The sequence below is a fragment of the Barbus barbus genome (genome assembly GCF_936440315.1).
Source record: "Barbus barbus genome assembly, chromosome: 48".
NCBI classification, from domain to species: Eukaryota; Metazoa; Chordata; class Actinopteri; order Cypriniformes; family Cyprinidae; genus Barbus; species Barbus barbus.
This window is the reverse complement of record NC_136726.1, coordinates 15,221,298-15,247,001: the sequence shown is the minus strand read 5'-3', so window position 1 is coordinate 15,247,001 and position 25,704 is coordinate 15,221,298. Positions and strand designations below refer to the sequence as shown.

At 36.4% G+C, this 25,704-nt stretch overlaps 1 protein-coding gene across 5 annotated transcripts; it reads left to right on the top strand.

Moving 5' to 3' along the window:
• The first annotated feature begins 271 nt into the window (after nt 1–271).
• Nucleotides 272–21,528, top strand: LOC306866583 (uncharacterized protein). Of its 5 annotated transcripts, none has more exons than XM_079411843.1 (9): nt 272–419; nt 727–792; nt 5,930–6,669; nt 7,746–7,867; nt 10,047–10,091; nt 12,025–12,069; nt 14,618–14,726; nt 17,097–17,134; nt 17,213–19,492. In XM_079411843.1, exons 5-9 carry the CDS (start codon nt 10,047–10,049, stop codon nt 18,488–18,490), a joined length of 1,515 nt encoding a protein of 504 aa, XP_079267969.1. In that variant the 5' UTR covers nt 272–419; nt 727–792; nt 5,930–6,669; nt 7,746–7,867; the 3' UTR covers nt 18,491–19,492. The 5 variants fall into 5 exon arrangements, 2 of the variants coding, with proteins under 2 accessions (XP_079267969.1, XP_079267968.1); XR_013783947.1 differs by lacking the exons at nt 272–419; nt 727–792 and adding an exon at nt 21,132–21,528 and having other exon boundaries at nt 6,600–6,669; nt 10,047–10,106; nt 12,025–12,084; nt 17,213–19,080; nt 19,172–19,288; XR_013783948.1 differs by lacking the exons at nt 272–419; nt 727–792 and adding an exon at nt 21,132–21,528 and having other exon boundaries at nt 6,632–6,669; nt 10,047–10,106; nt 17,213–19,080; nt 19,172–19,288.
• Nucleotides 21,529–25,704: the final 4,176 nt, after the last annotated feature.

Below are 25,704 nucleotides of genomic sequence, written 5' to 3'. Positions count from 1 at the left end.
GTTATTTGTAAAATGTAATGCTTTATCTTACATGATGTACATTTGTTATAGGTATTTTTTTTTTTTTTTTTTTTGTGTTGAGAGTTATGTTTGAAGTTAGTATTTCTGTATAAGTGATTTTGAAAGAGAGAGAGAGAGAAAAAAAGGTGTTACTTTCATCCCCTACAGGAGACGAGAAGCGCTGATTGGGCCACGGTAGATTGCCGTTTAAAATCACCAATCACTGCGTACTTTTCTCGTGACGTAAGAACATTTGAAATCGACGAGCCGCCCGAACGGTTGTTGAAGAAATTGGAGTAAAATGTTCGTGGTCGGGATGGTGTTATCTGACGGAACTAAGTGAGTACGGACTCGGAGTCTTTCACATTCAAACGCGGCGGAATCGGACACAGAGGTGCTGGAGCATGTTTTACTCGCTGGTGAGTTACAGTGTGTGGACCACACAACAAACCTGTATCAGCGGTCAGCGGAACTCTCCCTTCCACAATAATTACTGGACTGTACGTTTATTAATGTATTTTTCAGTTTACGTATTTCTTTTTTATCCTTTACGTATTTACACAAACAAAAATCAGTTTCAATCGAGAATGACATGATTTTTTTATCTTTATACCTTTGTTTCACATGCACATTCAGTACTAACTTATGTGACAGTTGCATAAATTTGGGGTGTAATGCTGCTTTTGAATAACGTTAACAACTAACGTTAGATTTGTTTTCATCCAGAACCCAAACTGCCTGCTTGAAGATGAACACTGATGAAGCAATAAAATATCTCCTTTTACAACAAAGGTACTGTAATCCGTTTCTACTTTCTTGGTGACATTAATATTGGTAACACTTTATTGTAGAGTTCAACTCTCACTTTTAACTAGTTGCTTATTAGCTTGCATATTACTAGTATATTATAAGCACATATTAATGCCTTATTCTGCATGACCTTATTCTACATCCCTATATCCTACCCAATACCTAAATTTAAATGCTACAAAAACTACCTTACCAACTATTAATAAGCAGTAAATTGGGAGTTAATTAAGGCAAAAATTGTAGTTAATAGAGAATATGTTCCCTATACTGTAGTGCAGTGGTTTTCAACCCTGTCCTGGAGGACCTCCAGCCCTGCATATTTTGTATGTCTCCCTTATCAGACACACCCGGTTTAGTTCTTGCAGTCTCTACTAACAAGATGAGTCGAATCAGGTGTGTTTGATGATGGAGACATACAAAATGTGCAGGGAAGGGGGTCCTCCAGGACAGGTTTGACAACTCCTGTTGTAGTTTTACTGTAATATTATGTTCTATGCATATGAATACTGTACATTTGCTATTTAAGTGTTCATTTGGTTGTCTTTTGAACTTAAAAGTTAATAATCGTTCAGTAATTCATAATGGGGTAATGGGAAATAAGCATTAATTCTAAGACTGTTTTTGATTTGTTAGTTTAGCAAATATTGAATGTACTGGTAATAGCAGTCTTAGGTAAGGCTTTAAAGTATATCATTGTATATTGCATATTGTTAACCTATTTAAACTTAATATTATTATTATTATGTTTTCTTTAGAGACTGAAATTTTCAACTCTTAACTCCTCCTATAGAGCTTTAAAAGGATAGCTCATCCAAAAATGAAAATTCGGTCATTAATTACTCACCCTAATGTCGTTCCAAACCCGTAAGACCTTCGTTCATCTTTGGAACACACGGAGGAGAAGAATTGTTGAATAAAATCGTTTTTTTTTTTTTTTTGGTGGGGGGGGTACAAAAAGTATTCTCGTAGCTTCGTAAAATTATGATTGAATCACTGACCATTTTAACGACGTCCTTACTATGTTTCTGTGCCTTGACTGCAGTGGTAGTACCATTGCTGTCTATGGAGAGTCAGAGAGCTCTCGGATTTCACCGGTGGCCGTGGGTTAAAATGATTCTTTTGATTTTATTACATTCAACGCAAACAGCTGTTGTTGAGGCTTGAAATGTGTAACGGCACTCATAAAGAAATTCACAGAAACCGAAACATACAGAGGTAAAAATTGTACATGTTTAATATATTTAAGTAACATACCATGACAAGGGAGCTATTTTGCTCAATGTTTTCACGAGTGCAAATATTGCCTTGATTTTAGTTCAACAAACAAGTAAATTTTAAACACAATATTGACTGGTTTGTTCTGTTTCACCAATGAAAATAGTTCCAAAGAAAGATGACAGCAGAAGTATTTCACATTCTCCAAGAAACACTCCGCATTGTTTTAGTACAGCGCTTTGAACCAACCAATCGGTTAAATTAATAAGCAAATTAACATCATCTACTTGCGGTTTAGTGTATTTAAAAGTATGCTTTTTCCTCAGCATATCTTTTTTCTATAGGCCTATTCAAAATGTTATTGCAGTTGTAATTTTGCACTGTACATTTTATTTGATTGGCAACAGCGCTATAGTGCATTTTGATTTTTTTTTTTTTTTTTTTGTTAACTAATTATTAGACATTAAAGATGATGCATACATTTATTAATGTTAAAAAAATTGGCCTTTATTAAGGTGAATAACATCTTGGGGTAAATATAAAAAAATAAGATTTAAGCATGTAAAAGCTGATAGAGCACTGATGAAAATATAGCTTGTGTTTATACCACCAAAAATCTTGGTGATGCAGTGCTTTTGTGAGGATATTTTGTATGGGATATTGTCTGCTGATATGAAAAGTTCATTGTATGGTAATAATGGATAGCATTTTGACAGTGATAATATCCTCCTGATAACCAGGGGAAAAAGGTTTTGTGAAATTAGGCTTTTAGGGGACATTTTATGTGTTGTTCAAAAGACATGTATTGGCAAAAACCATTTTTGACGGAACCAATCAATCAATTTTTATGTTTCAGGATTTTTGTTAACCAAACTTTGTATAAAGATGATTCTCAACTGTTATGAAAGATAAAACATAATGAATTGATATACTCTTATTTTACGCATTATGTGTGTAAAATAGCTATAAATAAATGAAAAAAGAAGTGGAGATAGTAGTAGTAATAATGGGAGTAGTAATTAGCAACATTTTCATTAGAATATCTAATATTTCATGGGAATATTGATATTTAATTTCTTTCCCTGTTTATTTGTTGTGTTTGCCTGTTTACATGCTGTAAGTCTTTGTTCATTACAGTGAACAAAATGCTATGCTTGGGGTTCAGGAGGATATTTAGTTTTCTTTTAACATTAAATATCACACATGCATGTAATATAATGTGTATTTCCATCACAGGTTTAGTCTTAAATTTCACAAAAGGTGGTATTAAAAAGGTCTGTAGTAGACACCCTGATATAATTCTCAATTCTTTTTTTTCTTCCTTTCCTCAGAATTGTAATGTATAAACACACAGTTGCAAGAAAATGTCAGAATTGTGAGCTGACATTTTTCCTGTCAGAATTTGACAATTGCAACTTTTTATCTCACAATTCTGAGAAAAGTTTGATTAAAACTTATAATCATTGCTGTTAGTGTTCATCGTCTGTTTGATTACGTCTTTAATTGATTTTTACGGTACATCTCTGCCACATGTACAGGTGCATCTCAATAAATTAGAATGTGGTGGAAAAGTACATTTATTTCAGTAATTCAACTAAAATTGTGAAACTCGTGTATTAAATAAATTCAATGCACACAAACTGAAGTACAAACCCGATTCCAAAAACGTTGGGACACTGTACAAATTGTGAATAAAAAGGAATGCAATAATTTACTCATAAACTTAATCTCATGAATTTATATTTTATTCACAATAGAATATAGATAACACATCAAATGTTGAAAGTGAGACATTTTGAAATGTCATGCCAAATATTGGCTCATTTTGGATTTCATGAGAGCTACACATTCCAAAAAAGTTGGGACAGGTAGCAATAAGAGGCCGGAAAAGTTAAATGTACATATAAGGAACAGCTTATTTGCAACTTACTAGGTCAATTGGCAACATGATTGGGTATAAAAAGAGCCTCTCAGAGTGGCAGTGTCTCTCAGAAGTCAAGATGGGAAGAGGATCACCAATTCCCCCAATGCTGCGGCGAAAAATAGTGGAGCAATATCAGAGAGGATTTTCTCAGAGAAAAATTGCAAAGAGTTTGAAGTTATCATCATCTACATCATCTTGGTAGGGGCTCCTTTTGCTTTAATTACTGCCTCAATTCGGCGTGGCAAGCCCAGGTTTCTTTGACAGTGGCCTTCAGCTCATCTGCATTGTTGGGTCTGGTGTCTCTCATCTTCCTCTTGACAATACCCCATAGATTCTCTACGGGGTTCAGGTCAGGGAAGTTTGCTGGCCAATCAAGCACAGTAACACCATGGTCATTGAACCAGCTTTTGGTACCTTTGGCAGTGTGGGCAGGTGCCAAGTCCTGCTGGAAAATGAAATCAGCTTCTCCATAAAGCTTCTCAGCAGAAGAAAGCATGAAGTGCTCTAAAATCTCCTGGTAGATGGCTGCGTTGACTGTGGACTTCAGAAAACACAGTGGACCAACACCAGCAGATGGCATGGCAGCCCAAATCATCACTGACTGTGGAAACTTCACACTGGACTTCAAGCAACATGGATTCTGTGCCTCTCCACTCTTCCTCCAGACTCTGGGACCTTGATTTACAAATGAAATGCAAAATTTACTTTCATCTGAAAAGAGGACTTTGGACCACTGGGCAACAGTCCAGTTCTTTTTCTCCACAGCCCAGATAAGACGCTTCTGACATTGTCTCTGGTTCAGAAGTGGCTTGGTAAACCCTTTCCTGAAGACGTCTGAGCGTGGAGACTGTTGATGCACCGACTCCAGCTTCAGTCCACTCCTTGTGAAGCTCTCACAAGTGTTTGAATCAGCTTTGCTTGACAGTATTCTCAAGCTTGCGGTCATCCCTGTTGCTTGTGCACCTTTTCCTACCCAATTTCTTCCTTCCAGTCAACTTTGCATTTAATATGCTTTGATACAGCACTCTGTGAACAGCCACACCTTTCAGTAATGACCCTCTGTGACTTACACTCTTTGTGGAGGGCGTCAATGTTCGTCTTCAAAGTCAGCAATCTTCCCCATTATTGTGGTTTCAAAGAACAAGAGATACTCGGAATTTATACTGTAGGGATTGTCATTAACTGAAACTCAAATGTAAATATTCTAATATTTTGAGAAACTGATTTTTGACTTTCATCAGCTGTAAGCTCTAATCCTCAAAATTAAAACAATTTTTTTTTAAATGTTTTACTTTACATGTAATGAATCTAAAATATATGAAAGTTTCACTTTTTGAAATGTTACAAGAAAAAAATTTACTTTTTCACGACATTTTATTTTGAGATGCACCTGTACATCAGCTTGACATAGTCACCACTGATAAGCTACTACTAAATATAATCAAAACTTAATTTTCTGCAAAGCTGCTTTGCAGCGATTTGTATCTTGAAAAGCGCTATACAAACAAACTTGAACTGAAAAATTCACACTTCAAATACAGTGCCACTTTATATCTGTAAGAAATGTAATGATCCATAGACAATATAAATGATGAAAATGAGCTGTTACGTCGGAGCAATAGCCTTGTGGCCCACGTTCTGACATATGCTACAGCTGTGCACAAAGTGACCTGAGTTCAAGTCTTGGCTAAAGGTTCAGGCTTTTCAAGCCAATGTCAATGTTGTTCACAAATTTAGCCTGTAGTTGTGTTATTAATGTATAATGGATTACGTAGCTGTGTTTTAAATTATAGAAACAATATAGATACTCATAAGGGTTCATATCTATACTTTCAATAAATTAGTCTTTACATAGTTTCTGAATACTAATTAGGCTGGCTAATTTCTAAAGCTTTCAATGTCAGTATTGTTTGTGATCTTAAGATGTAATGTGTATTTGTATTGTTTCTGTTTACACTGTTGTATGCTCCTCTGTTATAGGCCATGAGGAAGAACTCTATCATGCACACAGAGAATAGAGCTCAGTGCTGCTAACTGGGAGAGCAGCTGGAAAACTGGAGAAGAACAGTTGAACACCTATTAATACAGACGACTGTATTATTTTTCTGCAAGAACCACTCTGAGCAAACAACAGCCAGACGCTTGATTATGCACTGCACTTTACTGAGTTCTTCAACATGTGATGCTGAGCAGTTACTGAATGTAAAACTAATAATAATTTATGTGGATGCCATTTATAAACCTGTTAGATTTTGATGTTTTATTTTTGAGATCAATAAAATTGTATGTTTTAACAATGTAATAGCTAAGCTTTGTGTGTGTGTGTTGGTTTTGGTGGATTACAAGGACATTTCACCAGTTTACATACCAGCATTATAAGGACATTTGGGATTATGGGGACATAGGACATGTCCTCGTAATTCAAGCAATGTAGATTCATATTTTTGAGCCTCAGCAACAACCTCCTTCTTTTTTGGGGAATGTTCCTTTAAGTACGTGAACCAGTTTTCTGGTGTGTTGGAGTGTGTGGCACTCCGCCTCCTATCGGCAGGATCTGTTACTGCTGATTTATACACATTACCACCTCAATGGGCGGAGACGCCTCGGAAAACGCGGGCTGCCTTGTGATTGGTTAATCACGCTCACGCGCAGTGGAGGCGGGGTCTCTCCAGGAGCACGCGCAATCTACATATGGACAAGTGACAGCAGCGGCTAATTAGGTAAGTAAATAAAGTATTACGATTTATATATTGATTTATATATTGATTCATTAGTCTAACATATGCTAATAGACATAACACAGGCCATGTGCGCGATTCATAAGCATTCAAAAGCGCAAAATGAACATTTATATGACAGAAATTAATATAATCTGCTTGTAACGCGTTCTGCATTTTTGCTAATAACGTCATTTAATTTGTTGTTTAAATGGCCACTGAGTTTTATTCTGACCATGCACATTGTCTTTGAGAGCAGCTTTGGGGAATATTATATACGCTTTGTTAGTCTACTTTAAGATGGGTTAAATGTAATATTCTGAACTTTTAAATGTGTTTTTTACTTGATGTTTACTTCTTTAACGTTACTTGATGTGAATGAACTGCAACCGAGGTCAGCTCAGTCAGCTTTAAGAGTATAATAATATAGAATGGATAATGCATTATTAATATTGCATATCACTGTTACAGTGCAGATGAGACTGGCCAGTTTAGCATATCAACTTAATTAAATTTGAATAGCAGAATAATAAAACATTGGCCTAAAAGCATCTCTTCTTGATCTTCAGAATCAGAATGAGCTTTATTGGCCAGGTTTGTTTACACATACAAGGAATTTGTTGTAGTGACAGAAGCTCCACAGTGCAACAGAAAGACAGTAACAGGACAGGACAGATAATAAAATAATAATATACAAATATTGCATTTATTTTAAATGAAATATGTAATTAGAGGTACAGAGGTAATGCAAAATTACTTAAAAAAAAAAAAAATCTAATTTCAACCTCACTGTACAGTACAGCCATCCATAGAGGTTTTCAGATGCTGTTTACGTAAAATGAATATGTACACAGAGTGCTTTGTTTTCCCAGAGTGTGTTTTAAGTGAACTGCACTAAAATCCAGGAGTAAACTGTACTCGCACCTCCTCCTGAGGTAGTCTGAGTGTTGGGGCTTTCTTGTAAAATTCAACTGAACTGTGTGTATCCACTGTATGGATGCTGCAGCATATTACAGATGTATTTGCAAATGTTCTGTGCTTCATTCTGTGTTTTTAATACTTTATTTTAATTTCTGCAGCTAGATGAAATGGAGAACGTTTCTAGACGACGCAGGTTTAAGCCTGTATGTGATGCAGAGGCACACAAGATCAAGAATCAACAAGCCATACCTTGAGCAGCGGCTCATTAACAAGCTCAAAGGTACAGTACTCCATACGCTGCACTGACTAAGTGTTTAGTAATGTCTCAGAATCATGTACACATTCACTCTATGGAGAACCCAGGTAAAAAAGACGTACATGCTTTGTTGCACATTGTGGGGAGAACATGTTTTCCATTACAAATATCTAAACATCCTTAAATCAGATACACCTATTGTGAGTTGCAGCATGAACAATAAAAAGATGACTTGAACAAATATCTGTAAATAGGGTATGCAAATTGTTTTTAGTTGATTTTTCTTAGCCTGTTGGCAGATATTTGTTTCTGTTTTAATCATAAACTTGCTTAATTTTGATTAATTTCTCAAAAAGCAAGACTTCTTATCTCCTATCAATTTGCTTCAAGTAATGTATCTTGATTTAAGAATCCCTATTTGGGTAAAACTTTATAATAATTTTAATAAATCATTAACAAACATTATGCAATGCTTAATAGATCCTTATTTAATATTCAAATAGCTAGAAACATGTGCTTGTTAATGTTTACTAATAAACTATTTGAACATTTCCTAATAATTAACAGATTATTTATTTAATGTAAATTAAAATGCTTACAAATGGCATTCAACTTTCAGTTCATATGATCATAAGCTTTTTTTATTTTTTTAATTCTACAAAGGGTTTTAACAGATGTTATTCAATAATTAAAAGCTTGTGTTAATGTACAGCACTTGCTGCTATTGACGTGTGATACGTGGGTAAGGCTAGGAACAGGTTTGGTGTTATGGGTAGGGTTAAGCTGTGGTCGAGGGGTCAGTGGTACAGGGTTCAGTCTGATTATTGTAAGGGAACATGTTAACATAGTAGCATAATACAACTGTAGTTAGTGAAGTGCTGAAATTAACTAATTCAGATGAAAATGTAAAAAAAGAGCATTAGGTAGTATCTGAACTGAAGTTTAATGACATTCGTTAGCTTTCAAAAGTACATCAACAAATAAACTTTATCTTTGTAATTTCTGTTAAAATGTGCATTATGATTTGAAAGTTAAATGAAATTTGTAAACTTTATAATTTATGTGAAATTATCTGTTGATCATTAGGTAATGTTTAATAAGTACATTAGTGAACATTAACAAGCACATTACCTCATATCTCTAAATATCTCTTTTAATATTAACTAATGATCTGCTAATTGTTATAGAATGTTTATTGATTTATTAATGAAAGTCGTTATGAAGTGTTACAGACATTTGGATTGGAAAACAAGTCAAAATACTGATAAAACAGCATAACGTTTTTACATTATGATTGAAAGGTACACTAAAAGTTATTTTCATATTCTAGTGTTTGGGAGTGGAGTTATTCAACCCTTAATATTATTATTTTAATAAAAAATTAATGCAGGTCGTTATGGAGTTTATTTTTTCTCCAAACATTGAAGTGCTGCTAATACAACTCTATATATTTACATTTAAAGAACACATTGATGTATTGTGTTCCCTTCAAATTGTTCATTAAATTTACCTTCATAATATGTGCTGAAACCCTGTTAAATTGATATGGTCAAGAGGGCATGAACTGAGAAATCTCATTTTTCCTGATCCTTTGACATAAAGAAGGTCATAGTATTAACGAATAATCCTTAGAAATTAGGTCAAGACTTTCTAACTGATGGCAAACCGGCTAAATCTGACCCAACTATCTTACATTAATCCATTGTATGTAGACTTTGTTCTTTTAAATGCTCACATAGCTGAGAATTGCAGTGTTTCCTGAATGCAAGTTTGTAGTTTTCTGTATTTGTAGTATGCCTAAAATATGTTTTTTTAAGTAATGTTTATTCTCAAACCATTTTAATTTCTCAGGCAAAGATGTGAGTTATGCTTGTTCTCTAAGTTTTTAAATGAATGAGTAAATACAAAAATATAATAATGGTCATAATAATGATTATATATATATATATATATGTATAATAATATAAAATAATAATTATTGTTTTGACTATCTAGCTGTGTTCATTTTACATCTCAACTATAGAAAGTTAAAATAGAAACTTAATGGACAGTCAAGGGTCATGTTAAAGACATCATTTCAATTTGTGGTCAAAAGCAGACTTACAGTGTCTAGATTTGGTCATGGAGTCTCTTTAGCTCGTGCAAATATTTGACATCAATATTTCAGTATATCAGTATTTGACATTCATTGTCTCCTTTACAGATGAACACAGATGCCGTTGCTGAGATTTCAGTACTTCTGCCAGAGGCAAGTTCAGAACAGGTATTGTGTCATTTTGGTTGAGTGTGCTTACTTTATATCTGTGAAATAGAAAGCTAATGTAGAGACTTGAGTAGAGTTACACGCTGTGAACCAGAAAACACACTGCATTGCGAGGACAGGAATGTTTTGCCAGGACACTGTATTGTGTAAATGATTAGTGAACAGTAGGCATATAACTGTCATAATGTCCTGTCAAACCATTCTGTCCTTTCGATGCAGTGTGTTGTCAGTGACATCGATAAGGCTTGGTCATTGTCGATTTGCATGGTTAAATTCTGTACCAGAAACTGCAGAACCAGATGTCAGGCGTAAAACAACACTTTTCAAACGGCCACTTTTTTAATGCAGTGCTTTATATTTTAATAGTGATGTTATAAAGAAGGGTCTCGGTTAGTGCTGGGTGGTATAAAAGATCTCAATTCGAACAGAGCTGTAACATCTAAAGATGCATCTTTTTTGTCAGCACCTGACCAACTAATACTAGCACTTACCTGTTCTAGGTAACTGTTCTAGGTTCTGTACTCTACTCTATTTTATTCCGTTATATTCTGTTAATTTCTCTCTCTCTATGCATATATATACAGTATATGTATGAAGAGTTCAGATGCAAAAACCTCTAAGTGTCATCTGAAATTTTCATCTAAAATGAGCATTTTTTTTTTTTATCAGGCTGCTATGTTTAGGTTCAGTAGTTTTACTCTAATGGTAAAATATAGGTCCTTTTCTATGCAATTAAAGTGAAATAACTGAACATAAATATAGGGTCCTGATAAAAATGCAAATTTTAGAAGCAAATTTCAGATGGCACTTAGAGGCTTTTGCATCTGAACTCTTCTCACACACACACACACATATACTGTGTGTATATATATATATATATATATATATATATATATATATATATATATATATATATATATATATATAGGGATGCACGATATGAAAAATGTTAACCGATACCGATAATTAAGTCCTTCTCATGGCCGATGCTGATACCGATAAATTCATATTTTTATATTATAATTTTCATATAATCTGCAGTTTGTGCACCCAGGAGAATACAAAATCTAAGATTCACTGATTAAACTGATATTTTAGTAGCTCTGGCCTAACTATAGCCAGTCCTCGGGCCTGTTTTAGGCTTCTCCTTATCTATTATACTTTAGAAATCAGTATTGAAATCCTTGTCATTGTAGTTACACTCTATGTGAACCAGAAAACACACTGCATTGCGGGGACAGGAATGGTTTGCCAGGACACTGTAATGTGTAAATGATTAGTGAACAGTAGGCATTATCTCACAGCATAGTTCAGTAACAGTGTTGCAAAAGCAACTTTGGTTTCCGAGTAAATCTGTTCTGAGCTCGGACAAGTTTGTTTGCGTTGTGCTGTGCTCATTTATTGGGCCGAGCTGATAAACGCTCTGCACTGCGCAATTCAGATATAACGCAGTGTTGTTGCGCTTTTGTTTCGTTTGCCGTTTGATGTTTCTCTTATGCAACAGAAATGCCAGCGCTTCTGAGTTGAAAAACGCAGTGGTGGCACCAGTGTGGCCGCTTACAAAATTTATTCACACCGGCAGAAATAATGGTAGCAAAATGCTGCAGATTGGATCCCTGCTCGTCAGTGATATAAAAAATGCTGGGTCATTATAGATTTGCATGGTTAAGTTCTGTACCAGGAAAAGGCAGAAGATGTCAGGCGTAAAACAACACTTTTCAAACGGCCACTTTTTTAATGCAGTGCTTCATATTTTAACAGTGATGTTATAAAGAAGGGTCTCTGTTAGTGCTGGGTGGTATGACCAAAAATCTGTATCACAGTACTTTTTAAGATTCAGAATAATAGTATTTTTTTTCTTTAGCTTGTGCAATTATTTGACAACAGTATTTATGTACATTCATTGTCTCTTTTACAGATGAACACAGATGCCGTTGCTGAGATTTCAGTACTTCTGCCAGAGGCAAGTTCAGAACAGGTATTGTGTCATTTTGGTTGAGTGTGCTTACTTTATATCTGTGACATAGAAAGCTAATGTAGAGACTTGAGTAGAGTTACACGCTGTGAACCAGAAAACACACTGCATTACGAGGACAGGAATGGTTTGCCAGGACACTGTATTGAAATGCTAGTCATTGTAGTTACACTCTATGTGAACCAGAAAACACACTGCATTGCGAGGACAGGAATGGTTTGCCAGGACACTGTATTGAAATCCTAGGCTACACCATATGTGTAGCATATGAGAGATGCAGTTTGTTATGTGAGAGAATGATGCTAATATATAAAAGCTTTAAAAAGACCTAAAAGTCCTTGAATTCGTTGTCCAAAGAATCAGAACTGCATTTTGTTTAGTTTTAAAGGGGTCATTAATTGGCTCTGTTTTTTATTTTGTACAGTTCTCTGAGGTCTACTTATGTTATCAAGATTTTTACATCAAAAAGCATCATAATTTAGAAGTAATAGGCTTTTTTTTTTTGACCCCCCCTCATCAGAACATTGTTTGAATAGGTGTGGAGGATTGTAGACTCAGAAGTAAAGACCCACTGCTGTGATTGGCTAACAGTTGTGTATGTTTGACAGCCTACATTCCTCACAGATGGATGCTGCTGTGATTTAGGTCAAAAACACATAAATAACTCCATACATCTCAAACTATCTTTAATAACAGACAAAGCAATATTGAGCATGTAATAAAAAAACTTACTCACACTTGTGTTGAGACATTACTGTCAGATCCAATATAGTCGCACAGCATCATCTTTTAGTTTCAATCTTTCAAAAAAAAAAATGCATTGAATTGTGCCTTGTTTGTAAACGAATCCGCGGTAAAATTAAGTAAACAAAGGATTGGGTTCTTACCAATGTCGTCGGTAATCTTCATTAAAAATAAAATTCATCAAATAAAGTTTTGGTGTCTGCGTAGACTTGCGTGTGTTCGCCTCTCTCGTAAACACTACATGTGCAAATTGGTGGGAGGGGCTAAACAGGTAGTGATGTAGAAGCAGGCATTGATCTTCTGTGGAGGCAGTGCTTATCCACACTAGTGTTGTCAAAAGTACCGACCGCGATACCATTTGGTACTGAAATTTTAAAAATGTCCATTTCATACAGAAACACATGCAATTGTTTGAAAGCCACATCTATCAGCAGGTCCGTCACTGTGCAGATAAACTGTATTAGGGATCCACTGACGCACACAGATCCACTGATAGACGTGTGACGAGTGTTTCTGTGTGAGCATTCGGTGAAGAGGGGAAGCGATGATCATTGTAGCCAATCACAGTCATATCTGTTGCGTGCGTGAACACTATGACCAATCAGGAGTGTTTAAGAATCTGCTCAACAGCACTCAAATCTTAGCGGGAACTGGACATTTTTAAAATTGCAGTAACAAATGGTATCGCTGTCAGTGCTTTTGACAACACTTATCAACAGTAGCTACGTTTACATTGACACTTTTTGCTTCCATCGGAATGAATTAATTCTGATTGACGAATCTGAACGTAGTGTTTACATGAACGCTAAATAAAGTGATCGGGTTGATGTGAGCGTTTATGTCACAAGCTTCTGATTGGATTTAATCTTTTGATATGCGCAGTGTGCAGTGATGCTTGCTTTAGAAAGCAGTAAAAGTGCCCCTTCCCTTGCCTAAAAGCAGTCGTCTGTGGATGAGAGTCTTAAACAAGGACTGGTGGGACGTTGTCCTGCTCCAGTTCACATACGCTGAGTGAATGCAGCGTTTTAGAATGACTGGACACTCATTTATGATACCTTTATTCACCAGAAAGAACAGCTCGTTGCACGCGTCATACGTCATTATGCTATTTTTACGTCACTGCACATGCACAGTACTTTCCAGTTTCAGTTTTCAATCCGATCAAGTGTTTACATGTCCTTTCGTTCAGATTAAAAAGGAATAAACCACCCATTACAATCCAATCAAAATTTTAATCAGATCTGGCCAATTCAATCCGATTGACGTGTTTACATGTGACTTTTTTTATTGCGATTGTGCTTCTAGTCCTATTACGATCAGATTATTAGGGTCCATGTAAACGCAGCTAGTGTTACATCACAGAGAGGAACATCCCACAAGCTGTTGTTTTGGCAGACTGCCTTCAGTACAACTGTTTTTAGAATAACGACGAAGTTTTGAGTTCTGAAACTTATAGGATGTTTTTTACAGTACAATAACTTCTTATGTCACAAAATAATTTTGATTTCTCAGTTCATGACGCCTTTGATGTAAATTTGAATAAATAAACAAATAATAATTTAGAAAATTCATGTTTTCATTTTACATCTAAAAAATTGAAAGTGGATATGGAAACTTTGACAGATAGTCAGTCACTGATAGTCAAGCTCTTAGTTGAACTAACAACATAATATATTGTGGACAGTTTCAATGCTAAAAGTTTCTTAGTATTTCCTTTTTGTACATGTTTGTTTAAAATTCAAAGGTAAATTAACATTTTTTTAACCCACTCTTCTTCCCTGCCACTAAATAGTGTGACAAACATGACTTAGTTCATACAACTGTGTCATGCCTGGACAAGTGCAGAGTATGCATGGGATTGGGGATGTCATCTTTCAAGTGGATCGGTGTCAGATGTAAAGGTCAGTATGAGCTCATTTTTGAAGCTGTGCTTGTAATACTCAATCTGTTAACTTGATTTGTCAAAATGTACATATCTACCTATTATATTGTTGTTTAAAAAAAAAAAACACATTAACGTTAATGTATACACTGTGCCTGTACTATCACCTTTATCATTGTTGAGATTTGAGACACTTTGATTAGAGTCTGCAAATGTTAAATCCCGCCAATTATTTCCAATCATGGTTTGGAAAGGCACATTCCTGTCAATATTAGATCTCTCAGCTGACCATGTATATCAGAGAACAAGCTACATATGGAACGTTTCGAAGACCACTGTGGTCTCCATAATAGACCTATCGGTAAGCCCCCCCCTTTGTTACTGTTGCTCCCTCAGACAAAGAAACGGAGTTGCTAACTGTCTTGCAATGCCAGCTGTCAGTGTGAAAACCTTGTCCCTATATCTTTTTGATAAATTTTGGACACAGAAGGACCACCATTCAAGTGATACTTAAATATGCCATGGAGGGATATATAAAATATTTTAAAATAAATATTGTGGGTATTAATTTGGAAGCGAGGGTTTACAGATCACAATGCAAGCAGAGAAGTTTGATATTACGGTCATCACGATTGAAGAATGACAATATCCCAGATCAACACTGTTCATGTATCGCAGGGTACGATTAAATTAATGTACATTTAACCAGTTTAATATGAAGAGGTACTGAAATGTAGACCTTCGTTTATGTGTTTTTGACCTACACTGTACAAGACGCGAGAACCGTCCGCTATTTGGCTTTGACTCACTAACTTTAACGTTAGCTAGTTTTAGCCAGAGATGCCTTGCTAAAGCACAAGATAACATTTAATGTTCTGCTTGAGCAGATGAAAATTGTAATTTAATGAGAGTATGACAACTTAATTTTCATCTTCATTTGTATTGGGGTTGAATGCTTAGGGACATTTTGCTCTGTTTTGTTTGGATTCAGGAAATATAATAAAAATAAATTTTATTGCCCATCCTCCCAGCATACCTGGAATCAGTGTTACAAGTACCCCAGGCACATAATTTTTCCATTTTTGGATGCACAAACCCAATAAAACCGATGCGAGCTTCAGATCTTCCAGTGTTTCTCTATGGCGCTGAAATCTAAAGATGTCCGAGTTTCGCTCCCTGTGCAACTGATACTTGACTGCCATTGGCTAGTCTGCATTCAAGGGAAGGGGCTTACCGATAGGTCAATTCTTAAATGGAAGAATTCACCACTTAAGAGACAGTGGGATGTGCAGTTAATGCATTTAGGAAATGCTGCTCTATTATAGGTTTTGTCCTAAATGAGATCCTAACTGAAATCACCGTGGTCACTACACGGATAATACAGGATTCTAGAATTAGGACGCTTCTGTAATGTGGCCCTTGGATGCTTATAATTGTGTAATTTCAGTCATTTTATGTTTATTGTTTTAAATTTTTTTGCCAGAATTTATAAAACCATGTTTTTGCTTTGTCTTGTGATGCGTTGAGTACAGATTGATTGAACTGAATTTAAATAAGGGCTGCAAGTTTGAAGGGGTGACTACACTGTACAATGTACTGTGGTACTAGGTGTTAAAGGGTTAGTTCACCCAAAAATGAAAATTCTGTCATTATCCACGTGGCGCTGTTTACGTTCAGTGGATACTCTCCAAAATGGCGCTATAGGGTAACATGGAAGAGACGAATTGTTGAATACAGTTGTTATTTTTGTTTTCTTTGCACACAAAAAGTATTCTTGTAGTTTTGTAAAATAAGGGTTGAGCCTCTGATGTCACATGGATTATTTTAACGATGTCTTTGCTACGTTTCTGAGCCTTGATCGTGTAAGGACCCTTGCCATCTATGGAGGATCAGAGAGCTCTCGGATTCCATCAAACATATCTTAATTTGTGTTCTGAAGACAAACGATGGTCTTGCGGGTTTGGAACAACATGGGGTTAAGTGGTTAATGACAGAAGTTTCATTTTTATGTGAACTATCCCTTTAATAACTGGTGAAATGTGTCATCACTGTGTATGAAAAAGATCCATCAGATGAACCAAAAACAAGTCAATATTGGCAGTTCATGAGATGTCACTGAGGTACCATATGGCCAAGGATCTTCTCAGTTGACTTTGTCAAAAAAAGGCTAAGAAATTATGTGCAGTCAGTCCAAGTTTTTCCACTTTAAATCCATTTTTAATTAACTTCTAAAATTAAAACATAATTGTTTAATAAAGATTATTCAGTGGATAATGATAATTTATATAAAAAAAAATGCTATATTATGATTCTGGTACTGTAAAAAGCCCAAAGTTATGGTTTTGGTGCAGAAATATTGATTTTATATTAACTGTCTCTTGTCTTGCAGCTTGTTCTGGTGTGTGGCATAAGTACTGTCTGCCTCAGGTGTGTCAGATTTACATTTATAAATACCATTTCTTTTGTATTATACAGAATATTGTATAAATATTTTTTATTTTTTAGGAAAAACATGATTTCAGCTCAGAGGATGAAAATGCATCGGACGAAAACATGCAAGAAGACAAAGATTACGTGCCAGACAGCGACTCTGAATCCGACTCGGATGCAAGTTCTGTGTTTGTTTCTTGCTTGTCCCAGGGTCCTCTCTCAATGAACACTGAAGAAACTCATACTAGAACAAAAACCACAGATGAAACAACTGATGAAACGACAGGTGAAGTAACAGAAGACAAAGCAGATGATACTGGGAAAAACTACTGTTACGTATGCCAAAAACCTCAGTCCAAACTTGCCAGACATCTAGAGAAGCACAAGACTGAAACAGAAGTGATGGAAGCTCTTAGTTACCCAAAAGGTTCAGTAAAAAGACGACGACTTCTGGAGAAGTTACGGAATCGTGGTAACTTCCAGCACAACGTTGAAGTTCTGAAAAGTGGAACAGGTCAAATCAAATTAAAACGAACTTCCAAGCAGTCAAAATTTATTCACTGTGTGTATTGCAAAGGAATGTTTTCCCGCAAGGAATTGTGGCGACACACTCGCAAATGCCATTTCATACCAGAAAGGAGTTCTGATAAGTCTAGTAGGGCCAAAGGCTTAGGCTTGGCCACAACTGCAGAGTCAGTCTTCTCTGAAAGTATCTGTCAAGGGGTTTGGAAGCTTTTGGACCCAATGAGGCAGGATGATGTGACAGCGGTTGTCCGTAATGATTTTGGCATTTTGCAGCTGGCACAAACCCTGTACAACAAGCATGGACATGACACTACAAATTACGAGTATATTCGGCAGAAGTTACGAGAACTGGCACGTGTCTTGTTGATTTTGCGTGCCGACTCCATATACACAATTGAAGAGGCAGTCAAGCCTGGAAATTTTCACAAAGTTGTGAAAGCTGTGAAAAAAGTGTCTGGTTTTGATGAAGAAAACCAATCTTACACAGCACCAAGTCTTGCTCTAAAAATAGGGCATTCTTTGCAGAAAATAGCCGATATAATTCATTGCAGGGCTCTGATGACGGAGAACGAAGACTTGATGAAATCAACTGAAGCATTCAAGTCCCTGTACACCTCAAAGTGGTGTGAGCTTGTGTCACACTCAGCCCTGAACACCCTTAGCGAGAAAAAAATTAACAAGCCATCAACCTTACCATTCACGCAAGATGTACAGCTTCTTCACAATCACCTCAAACAGGCTGCAAAGGTTGCCTTTGACAGACTGAAGGAAACAGCATCTCCCCAAAGTTACGCTGACCTTGCAAATTGCTCAGGCAATAGTTTTTAATCGAAGGCGTGCTGGGGAAGTGTCCAAAATGCGTTTGAAGAACTTCACTGAAAGAGACACAAGCCCACTTCATGATGATGTGTCCTTGGGATTGACCAAGTTTGAAAAGAAGCTCTGCGAACACTTCAGCCGAGTGGAAATCAGAGGCAAGCGTGGACGGAAAGTTGCAGTTCTCCTCACACCAGGCATGGTGGAATCCTTGAATCTACTAGTCAACAACAGAAAGGAATGTGGTGTACAAGATACCAATATCTTTCTCTTCGCTAGAACAAAATGTTCCAGCTACTATAGGGGTCAAGACTGCTTGAGACTCTATGCAGCAAAGTGTGGAGCCAAAAAAACAGAATATCTTCGCTCAACCCAACTTAGGAAACATGTTGCAACCCTTTCACAAATATTAAATCTGAAAGATAATGAACTGGATCAAGTGGCTGATTTTCTTGGACATGATATACGTGTCCACCGCGATCACTACAGACTCCCTGAGGCAACCATTCAGCTTGCAAAAATCTCAAAATTACTTTTGGTGATGGACAAGGGTTGTCTTGGAAGCATCCAGTGAAAATCCCTTGATGATATTCAAATCGAAGGTCTGCAAAAAATATGTTCAATACCAGGCCCAAAATTTTCATTCAAAAGTATTGCATTCTAAATAAATAAATAAACATGGTATGTTTTCAGATCAGATCCAGTTAACTGATACTGAGGATGACACGGATGATGAATCTGCTTGTGCCAGTTCATTAAGCAAACCAAAAGAGATTTCCGCATCAATATCAGAAGCCTGCCTGAATGGAGGTAATTATAATGTATTTTTTATCGGCCTTACAAATAAGGTAGTGGTAGTAGCCTGTAAAGTGCCACTCGACTTCTACAGAGAACAGACACACACAGACTGTTAATCAGTGGTACTGCATATTTGTGGAAATACCAACAGACAGATGTGCTCTGTATTAATATATTTAAGCTAAGTAATAAATTAATGAACCAATATATTTTCTTAAAAAAAAATATATATATATATATATGTATGTGTCAACATTTTGGTAATTTGCTTAATTACTCATTCTTAATTTAAAATAAATAAATAAAACCTTAAAGAAAAGACAAACACCGGATATATTGTTACAAGTTTTATTAATAACATAATGCAGATTTATTTTAAAAATTGTGGTAACACTTTATAATAACGTCCAGTTATAAGTCATTTATAAGTGATTAGTTAATGATTAACTAATCATTTACAAAACATAAGCGATTAATAAGTGATATGCTAACAATTTGTGTATGTTTTGTTAATTCATTTAAAAGTCATTTACAAGTAATTAGCTAATGATGAACTAATCATTTACAAAACATAACTATACATTCACAAATGATTAAGTAATATGCTAACGATTTATAAATCTGTCATAAGTTATCTTTATAAATAGCATCATGAAATAATCAAACAGATCCTTAATGGTTAATAGTTACTAGTTAATATATTATTAATCACTTATAGATCATTGAAATGTCAACATTGTACTACACTCAAAAAAATTACTCTTTGAATGAACATAAAAAAATCATGGAAAGGATTTCCACATGATTAACTTGCTTTATTTCAGCATTATGCAATTCTGTTATTCCAATTTAATGTACTTACGTTGGGTCAACTTAATTTATTAAGTTTGATTCAACTTATTTACTATGGTTGGGCACAGCTTAATTTAATCGTGTCAGCCCAACTAATTAGCAATGTTTTGGACCAACTAATTTATTTAAGTTAGCCTAACAAAAGTGCTTAATGCTGAAAGAAAGCCATTTAATCACATGGAAATCCTTTCCATGATTTAATTACATTACTTCAAAGAATAGCTTTTGAGTTGAATAAATTAAAACCTTTTTAACAAACTCTAATGGTGGAAACAACACACAACAAATGAGAAAAGGTGCAATCAAATTGTATTTCCAAAATTATAAATCACATTGTTTTACACAGTTGAGTTGCTTGTTGATAACACAAGGAAATATATCTCAAGTTTGTTATGAGAATACAGGGAAATGGGCCCTCTCACTCGCATCCCACTTAATCTACTCTTAACATTTGCACTTTGTACATCTTGCACCTGTGGTTTTATGTGATGGTGAACTTTGGCCGAACTATCCCTTTAATTTTTTATGAGAAACTGAAAAAATAATTCAGCATACAGCTTTCCTTAAGTGCCAATAGACTGGACCTTGCATCAGAGAGAACATTTTTTAACAAAAACAGAGCACAAAAAACCTCCAGATGAACTGAACACTGATATACTGGGAAATGGGGCCCTGCCTTTATACTCGCATTCCCCTTCAAGATTTGCACTTACACCTGTAGTTTAATGTGCTGGAGTACCTAAACAACAAAACAGAAGGTACAAGTTTTCTGGTGTAGCTTTTGCTATGGCGATGTTTCTTAACGGGAAAGCAGTGTTTTGAGAACTTGTCCTTTGTTGGATAGTTTGTTTCCATCCAATTCCATAAAGATCTTCTGCAGAACCTCAAAAGTGTACTTGAGCTCCTGGGGGTAGCTCAGGTTTAGCGCGTAGACAAGCCCCAGCAACATCACCACAGCAAAAGCTACATTGCCCAACTCACTCATCACTTCCACCCCCTCCAGGACAATACCAACATCCGCAGGGTCATCGCCAGGCTCTGCGCCTTCTTGTCGAATGACAAAGATTCCAAATACTGTCTCCGCTATGGCCATTTGAGTGCTTTCATCGACATCCTGTGACAAAAAATAAAATGAACAAGGACAAAGATTTTTTTACTGATGTGCATTACATGCATATTTATAGCACACAATCTTTACAGTATTACTGTAAAACAGCTATCACTAACTTGATCCATATTCATAATAATGCAAATGTAATCAAATAACCAATTGACATTAAAATTGTTTAGCTGAGTCGGTGAAATACTTCAACTAAGCCATACCAAGGGCCTGTCTGTTGTAATCATGAGTTCAGTGTTAGTTATTCCATTCGAATAAAGGTATATTGTCTTATTAAAGGAAAAAAAAAAGTATGGTGTGTGTGTGTGTGTGTTATTGTCTGAGAGAAAGACAAGGAGAGAGGCTCCCAAACCGGCCCGGTTATTTCCAAAAAGATCAGTAATAAGTTACTTTACCGCAAACAGACATTTGATACACTGTTTTTGTTCATGTATAGAAGAATGACATGATGAAAAAAAAACAGGCCAAATAATTTTTGTGTGGTAGTGAGTTTTTATTTAAAGGATAATTCCGGTATTTAGCACTTTGAGTCTCTTTTCTGGTTTATGGATGAACTAGAGTAGTGGACACAGAAATGTTGACGATCCTGTCTCGACTATTTGACTCGTTTAGATTCGCCTTTGACCGCTTCAGAGTGGCTGGCTACCGGCATTCACAAACATGTCCTTAAAACAACCCTTAACATTCGTTTTCAAAACTGTGCAACTCACTGAGTGGCTAGTGGTGTTCGTTGATGATTAAAAACAAATATATCGGCGCAATGTATGATTTGTATGATTGTTATTTGCTATAGTGGAACTATTTTTTCAGATACCTCACAACTGCGTATAAACTTCCGCTCGATATTTGAGTCTGAAGCGCAGTAATATCAACGAGCACTGAGTCCTCCAACAGAAATCAATGGGATTTTACAAAATGCCAAATAAAACACGACAGAAACTGCATTTCGCTACGCTACTTGCTTTTAAATCATCAACGAACACCATTAACCACTCGGTGAGTTGCACAGTTTTGAAAACGAACGTTAAGGGTTGTTTTATAGACATGTTTGTGAATGCTCGTAGCCAGCCACTCTGAAGCGTTCAAAGGCGAATCTAAACGAGTGAAATAGTCGAGACAGGACCCATCGTCAACATTTCTGTGTCCACCACTCTAGTTAGTTCATCCTAAACAAACCAGAAAAGAGACTCAAAGTGCTAAATACCGGAATTAAGTCGCTTAATCATTCTCCTTTCACAAACTCACTTAACCATAAATGTAATTGCGACATCCATCATTATCCAATTATTTCCTGTCTCAGTCTGAGAAAGGTGAGGACTTCCCAAAAGTCGATGTGTTTATACCCTCCCCCTTATTTAAGTGACCCTACACAACAGCAAGTGACTTGATTTGGAGTGACAATTGGTTGCACTACAGTATGGTGCGTGTCACTAAGTGAGTGAGAGAAGGTAGTTTTAATGGCCTTATCTTAACCTAATTTTAAATCTAATGGGAACACACAGGAAACCCCATCCACTCCAACTCTGATAATCTCCATAGTGAACACATAAATTAACATACCAGGTATTGCTTCACCAGCTTCTCTGGATCTTCATTAAGGTACACGCAGAGACCTTTGAGGATGCATTCTCTTCTGACTTCAATAGTGTCAGTCTTAATATAAAAGATCAGAGAAAAAAACAAAACACTATGAACACCATTTCAACAAACCAGCAGTGTAGGTTTACACACTTAAGAACTTTAAACTAAATTCACAGGAAGTCACAACATAAAAGTGTTTGCTAGTATTGTATACAGCTTAGATGCATGTTAATCCCTTTGGGATAATATGGTTAAAAGTTTTTAAGACAAATCTTTGTTATTTTACTATCATTTACTACTTTGTGTTTTCCTTTAATCATTTCAAGCTTCAAATTAATGTATCTTAACCTAGGTAACCTACCTGAAGATGTCACCTAAAACATAATTTTGCCTGAAATGTGTGAAGAACAGACCATTCCACTTTATATCATTCAAGTTTTACGATAATCACAGTGGCCAATGTGGTAAGAATACCTGCCATCTCCATTTAAGACGGGATGATAAAAGGGACAGCTTTTGAGTGCTTTGTCAGACGTGTATAATAGTATACAGTGCCAATGCTTTTTCTGTGCTTCAAAACTGCATTCCAACAGATTGCAGAGTTTTATGATTTCAGAGCAGATTTTTCAGGATTTAATGATGCCCCTCACTCTTAAACAGATGACCCCTAATGGGGGAACAGATGTGGTGCTCAAAGTCATTTCTACAATGACCAAGTTTTAAGTGATTTTTGTAACTTTTACATTGGTATCATACCTGGGTTATGGGTGCCATTATGGTCTTGATTTTTTCCCCTTGAACTCCACCTTTCTTGGCATACGCCTTCATCAGGTTTGCAGAGTGAACATCAAGCTCGGAGAAGAACTTTGACTGCAAATGGATCGTTGTGATTCTCTTGAACTCTGTACTCACCTACAAAAAACATAACAAAAAAGGTAGACAAAACTCAGTTACCTTTTTGGTACACATTTGAAATAGCAGTTCTATCTGTTCAAGAAATGTAAATGCATAATACATGTATTTATCTAAATATTAGTTTACTTTGTCAGAAGGCCAGCAAAGGCTGCTATTGCTGGCCTTCAGTAAATCCTCATCAGTTTGAGTAACCTCAGACTCTGTTAACATGTATTGTGACACATCCAGTGCAGTCATTCTCTTACCTCACGCACATTGAAGAGAGCTGGCCACCTCATTTTGAAATCAGCTATCATGGGGGCCTCCGAAACTACCTCTTGCCTTCTGAGTGCAAAGGTCTTGTCCATCATTGCTGCCAACTTGTGCTCATTGTTTCTCTTATTTACTTCTGAGAGGAGTGCCACTCTTATCTCTTCTAGTGTCTCTGGTGTTTCACCGGCCGGATAGGTGGGGCAGTAATTCACTTCGGCTTTTTTCGGCTTCTTTACACCATATGCAGGACTGCATTTGCTCTCAGGTTTGTGTGTTAAGGCATTCACAGTCACTTCAGGGCATCCAAGCCGTCTGAGTTTTGTTCGGTAGTTAGCAAGTTTATACTTCAGGCTTGTCTTCCATCCACCATACCCAGTCACTGAACCTGGCTCTTTTAAACATGGATTTGTAGTTACCAGAGCTTCTGCTACCTCATCAAACTCCCTGTCAGAGAGGTACACTTTGTACTGGACGATTGTTTCAGCTAAGCCATCAAGAACAGCAGATTTAAGTTTTGTATCAGGATTCAACAAAGCTCCAGTTTCTTTAAAAGCAGCATTGGCCCTGTCCAGCTGTAGCTGACTATCATAAGCAAACCGGGGCATGGGGAAGACAATGGGCCAAACAGTGGATCTCGAGGAGGTGGACTCAGGAGAAGACAATATGTCTGTATCAAATGAGCTACCAGCAGATGAAAGGGATGAGGAGTCATTCAGAGTGCGGGAGGCAGCAGCTGAGTAGAGAGAGGGCGGGGTGCCATCAGGCTGGGCAGGTGCAACCGAGTTAAAGATGACCTTGATGGAGCTTTTGTCCTGGATGTCTGTCATTGAGACCAAGTTGGTGAATTCATTCCCAAACTCAACATCCATGAATTGAAGCCTGAAGTCCCCATCTACTCCACATTGTCTCTTAATTTCCTGTACGAGTTCAATGAGAGTCTCTGGCATACCACCTGGAAGGATCAATCTCTGGGAATCGTTTTCTCCAAGAATGATTCTGAGTTTCACTGGAGCAGCCATTTCACGATCGCCTGAATGAGGATAGAGACAATTAAGTTTAAACAAGGGTAATCTGATTTTAAAACACCAATGAGTACAAAAGTAGGGAATGCCATGCCGATTTAATATGGCTATCAAAAAATCATGAAATAAATGAGAGAACTGTGATTTCATAATACCAAACTTATTCCCAAACTGTTTCACTTCCATTTTGCATTCAAATGAATGGGCCGTGATTATCAAAGCAACAAGACCAGGGCAGCACTACCACTACCAGTAGGTGAAAAAAGACAAAAATGACAATGAGAAGGAGAGAGTAGAAAATAAAACGAGGAGGAGAATGATTTGAAGAAAGGTGCTGCTGTATGTGACTCTGTGCCATCCCTCTGCTGTTGCTTTGGTCTGAATCTGTACCAATTATGCTCCATTCATTTGAATATATGAAATCAAAATAAAGAGCTGGGAAATAAATGTGGCATTATGAAGTCACACTTCCCTGAAATAAGACAGTCCACTGAGATCCATTTAATATTAAAGAAAACAAACCTTATGTGTACATATCTTTTTAATGTCACCAGTCTTAGAGGTCCAACAAAGTAGTCTGCCAAAGGGTAGTCATCGGCCAGTTCACCAAGTTCAATCAGTACAGTTTCTCTGGTAGGATATACACTCAGCTCAAACGCTCTGAAATGTTCCCTGTACCACCCAGA

Excerpts from the sequence above, each read along its gene's own strand:
- LOC306866583 (XM_079411842.1), top strand. The coding sequence starts at position 10,047 with ATGAACACAGATGCCGTTGCTGAGATTTCAGTACTTCTGCCAGAGGCA. Across the intron at positions 12,085-14,617 it reads CAGAGGCAAGTTCAGAACAG|TGTGACAAACATGACTTAGT; the intron begins GTATTGTGTCAT and ends GCCACTAAATAG. Across the intron at positions 14,727-17,096 it reads GATCGGTGTCAGATGTAAAG|CTTGTTCTGGTGTGTGGCAT; the intron begins GTCAGTATGAGC and ends CTTGTCTTGCAG.